Consider the following 4,399-nt stretch of genomic DNA (forward strand, 5'->3'; position numbering starts at 1 on the left):
ATCAATTGCTCGGCAGTAATTTGTTCACCCACCGTAATACTTGCTATCTTGAGAGAAGCCACTAGTGAAACCTATGGCCCTCGGGTCTACTTTAAATCATATTAGTTTCCCATCAATTAACCATTTCTGTCGCCGTTTATTTTGCAATCTTTACTTTCCAATCTATACAAAAATACCAAAAATATTTATCTTATTATCTTTATCAGATCTCACTTTCGTAAGTGACCGTGAAGGGATTGACAACCCCTTTATCGCGTTGGTTGCGAGGTTCTTGTTTGTTTGTGCAGGTACTAGGCAACTTGCGTGTAGTCTACTAATGGATTGATACCTTGGTTCTCAAAAACTGAGAGAAATAGTTACGCTACTTTGCTGCATCACCCTTTCCTCTTTAAGGGAAAACCAACACATGATCAAGAGGTAGCACTAGGCATGCATTAAAGCATACATACCTCTTGGAAGACTGTGAGGTCTCCGCAGTACTCCCGGTCCCTTTTCGTTTTGAACGACGACCTTGTGTGGGGGCGCCCTCGAGGAGATACGGTCCCTGGAGCACCGATCCTGTTAAAATCCAGATCAGTACAACATGTAAGGATGCAGATGAGGATCTCTTCTTAGTAAGCCTCTGGATACTCACAATGCAGAATGGGTAAAGGCGAGGGCAGTCGGCGATGATGGCCACTTCTGAACCATCAAAGCTCGCCTGATAGAATACCCCATCGTCGAATTCTCTCTCTCTCTCTCTCTCTCTCTCTCTATATATATATATATATATATATATATATATATATATATATATATATATATATGGATCCTCACAAAAGCCAGGATCTTCGTCACGATTTTGATCCTTCGGCTGGGGAGCAGGACAGTGGACGTCCTCGATCATCCTCCTTCGTGACTAGTTGGTGGCAACAAAAAGTGCATGCGATTAGTGTGTTCAATGCAGTGAAATAAGCACAGACGAATCGAGATCTTGCCCATTCAATAGGGGTGTACATGGAATAGGCCTCCCGATAGTTTAACCAGAGAAAATCTTCTTTTTCGCCCTTGTACAGATCAGCCAAAATTGAAGCCAGTTCGGCTGAGGTATCTGGACCTTGCCGTCTGTAACGGGACTCGTCGTCTTCTTTGTTGTAACACTATAAGGGAGTTACTCTGGATTGAAGGGGCTGGACACACCTCTTTATTGCAATTGCCATGACCTAAACTATTGAGAGTTCGGAGTGGGCGAGTAGCCTGACCTTGCTGACCAACCTCTGTATCTCCGCATTGTCCTCTTCTTTGGGACTTCGGGGGCGCCAGTTGAGGTGCTTCTTTAGAGGAGCGCTAGAAAATTCAGGGAGACCGCGCCTGACTGGATCCAGCAGCAGAACATCGTCCATATAGAACCACTCTGAAGACCACTGCGGGTATGCTTCTTTAGGTATTCCTATAGGGTATCCGGATCCGGCAATACGCCATATTTCGGCACCACCCACTTCAAATATGGAACCCCCTTGGTGGCGGGGAACGAGGTAGAAAATTTTCCTCCATAATCCAAAATGGGCCTCGATACCTATGAATAGCTCGCAGAGGGCGACAAAGCCTGAGATGTGCAGAATCGAACCTGGGGTGAGGTTGTGCAGTTGGATGTCATAAAATTCCAATAACCCCGGAGGAAGGGATGGATTGGAAATCCCAGGCCCCGTAATAGAAATGGGACGAAGCACACCCTCTCCTCCTTATTGGGGTTGGGGAAGTTCTCAGCCATCACATCATTGCCTATTGAGTATAATCCCGCTCGAATGGGAACTAGATCTGCGAGGGGGGTAGCCCTACGTCTGGAGCCAGCTTAGTTGAAGATGAGGCACAGAGCAACTCTGCCAATCACCCTCTTGAGGGCCATGGGGGCGCGAAGAGGACCCTGGGGTGCCGACCATGATGGAAGGCTTGGTTTTGTGGCTAGGCTTGGCCGTTTTTTCTTCTGCGCGGTGTGAGATGGCCTTTGGAGGTCCATATCTCTTTATATAGGTGTCGTCCGAGCATGTGAGGGGCTTATTTGTGAAAAAGCATGGACCGTTCGTATTCACCCAGAGCGTGAAAATCGAAGTGCCGTCGGGGGGGGGTTGTAAAAGACAATTAAGGTTGTCGCCGGATTATCATTGGTACGAATTATAGTGAAGAACCCGCCTTGCAAAGCTGAAGACATGGGGCGAATATTGCATCGTCATTGAAGGCAGGTTCGGGGGCTACCGAGGGAGTCCTGGATTATGGGGTCCTCGGGTGTCCGAGCTATGTAGCATGGGCCGGACTGATGGGCCTTGAAGATATAAGATAGAAGACCTTCCCCGTGTCCGGGTGGGACTCTCCTTTGCGTGGATGGCAAGCTTAACGCCCGGATGTGTAGTTTCCTTTTTCTGTAAACTGACTCTGTACAACCCTAGGCCCCTCCGGTGTCTATATAAACCGGAGGGTTTAGTCCGTAGAGGCTAACACAAATCATATAGGCTAGACATCTAGGGTTTAGCTTTGCGATCTCGAGGTAGATCAACTCTTGTAACCCCTATACTCATCAAATACAGCCAAGCGGGACGTAGGGTTTTACCTCCATTAAGAGGGCCCGAACCTGGGTAAACATCGTGTCTCCCTTATCTCCTGTTACCTTCGATCCTCAGACGCACAGTTCGGGACCCCCTACCCGAGATCAGACGGTTTTGACACCGACAGATGTTGCTTCGGATTTGTTCGTGAGGGAAGTCCTCCTTCTGGATGATGTCCGATGGGGGGGTTCGAATAGTCAGATGTGTCGGAGAAGAGGAGCGTTGGCCTGGGACGGATGGATCCAGGCGTGGTGGTGGGGGTAGTGGCGCTCGGTAGGGTTACTATGTCTACAGAAGTCGAGGGAGGGAGGGTACATGTGAGCACCGATCCGAGAGATGGAAGAGTAGTGATAGTTCTTTTTTACAAGTGGGGTACCAATGCGTGGGTGGCCTTATGAATCATTTTATTTGGTTGTGGCAGGTTGTAAATATGGCTAACTCTTGCTACTCATTTTGGTGGCTTTCGTGACTTCTTTTTTTAACACCACGGGCGAGCTCAACTTCTCGAATTTGGCTTCATGGAGGTCAGGTGTTCGGGCCGACTCCAAGTGTGGAGTCCGTAGAGTTGTGAGTTGGAGAGGCTCTAACAGGCCCTTAGTTCATTAGTCTATGGTGGACTAGTCAAAACCAGAGTCCATAGTCCTTCGTGAGTGACCCCCCTCATCCCTCTACCATGATAGGTCATGGGCTTCTTCTTTGTCAACTAGAACCTTTTTATTTTCTCTTCCTCTATGACTTGATTCAACATATGTTGATTGTCTTGATCTATTGTTGTCTGCTTTGGACTATTGTTAACTTGTCAAGTAGAGCTAGGTGGGACCCCCCTCTCCCCGCTGACGTAGAATTAATTAATTGCACAATAATTTGTATTACAACAGGGATCAAACCCCAGGTTTGATATTTGTGTGTCTTGTAAAGGGGGGTATTCTTTCACTGGGAGGGAACGTTCCCGTCAATAGATAGGCGCCTGTGGTGACGCCGTCAATCTCAAGACCAATCGACACATCTCTTAGAGGTGTTCATAGGGTAGGATTGGCATATGCGTGTGTTCATAGTGATGAGTACTCCCTCCGTCCGAAAAAAATTGTCTCTTAAATGGATATATCTAGCACCAAGTTAGTGTTAGATACATTCATTTAAGGAACAAGTTTGGGACAAGCTTTTTCAGACAGATGGGGTATATGTGAGCGTTGTGTGTGTCTGATGTTTCTCAGTAAACATCCTTTATTTTGGTATTTTGTTTTTTGGGCTTGGTTGCAGATATTGCTGATCCTAACCTGTAACTAGGATATGGCAGGGGTAGTAAGTAGAGTACTTACTTATTTCATTTCCGTATCATTCTAAACTTGTGCTTTTTTTCGAAACAAGGGAAACCAGGCGGGAATCTCAAATTTTGAAATTTTGCTTTCATCTGAACAGCGAAGCCAACGTCACAAAAACCAGAGGGAGACCCACGTGACCACGTCGGTCTCCAGAACCCTCCGCCAACCGCACCAATGGCGCGGAAGAACAGAGGCAAGAAGACCAAATCCAGAAAAACCCCACCTTTCTCCACCCCGTTTCCTCCCCCACCGCCGATGGAGCCACAGGCCAAGGCGGCGAAGGCTTCGATCGATGTCCTCGCCGACTTCGACATCTGCAGCATTCTCCGCCGTCTCTCCCTCGCCGACCTCCTCCGTGCCGCCCTCGCCTGCCACCGCTGGCGCCGCCTGGCCGCCGGCTGCCTCCCTCGCGCCCCTCCTCTCCTCGGCTACTTCTTCCACCCAACCGAGACCCCTCCCCCGCCCCCCCTCCCGTATACCAAGAACGTCGACACCCCC

General features: G+C 48.5%; 1 protein-coding gene across 1 annotated transcript in view; it reads left to right on the plus strand.

Annotated features, from left to right (window-relative positions):
- Nucleotides 1-4,056: 4,056 nt before the first annotated feature.
- LOC119297208 overlaps nt 4,057-4,399 on the plus strand; it is a 2,119-nt gene continuing 1,776 nt past the window's right edge. The window contains exon 1 of the mRNA XM_037575084.1: nt 4,057-4,397. Within this exon, the coding sequence (XP_037430981.1) occupies nt 4,076-4,397 (322 nt within the window). The 5' untranslated portion in view covers nt 4,057-4,075. The remainder of the gene's footprint in view (nt 4,398-4,399) is intronic.

Source organism: Triticum dicoccoides, chromosome 5A, assembly GCF_002162155.2.
Source record: "Triticum dicoccoides isolate Atlit2015 ecotype Zavitan chromosome 5A, WEW_v2.0, whole genome shotgun sequence".
Classification (NCBI taxonomy): Eukaryota; Viridiplantae; Streptophyta; class Magnoliopsida; order Poales; family Poaceae; genus Triticum; species Triticum dicoccoides.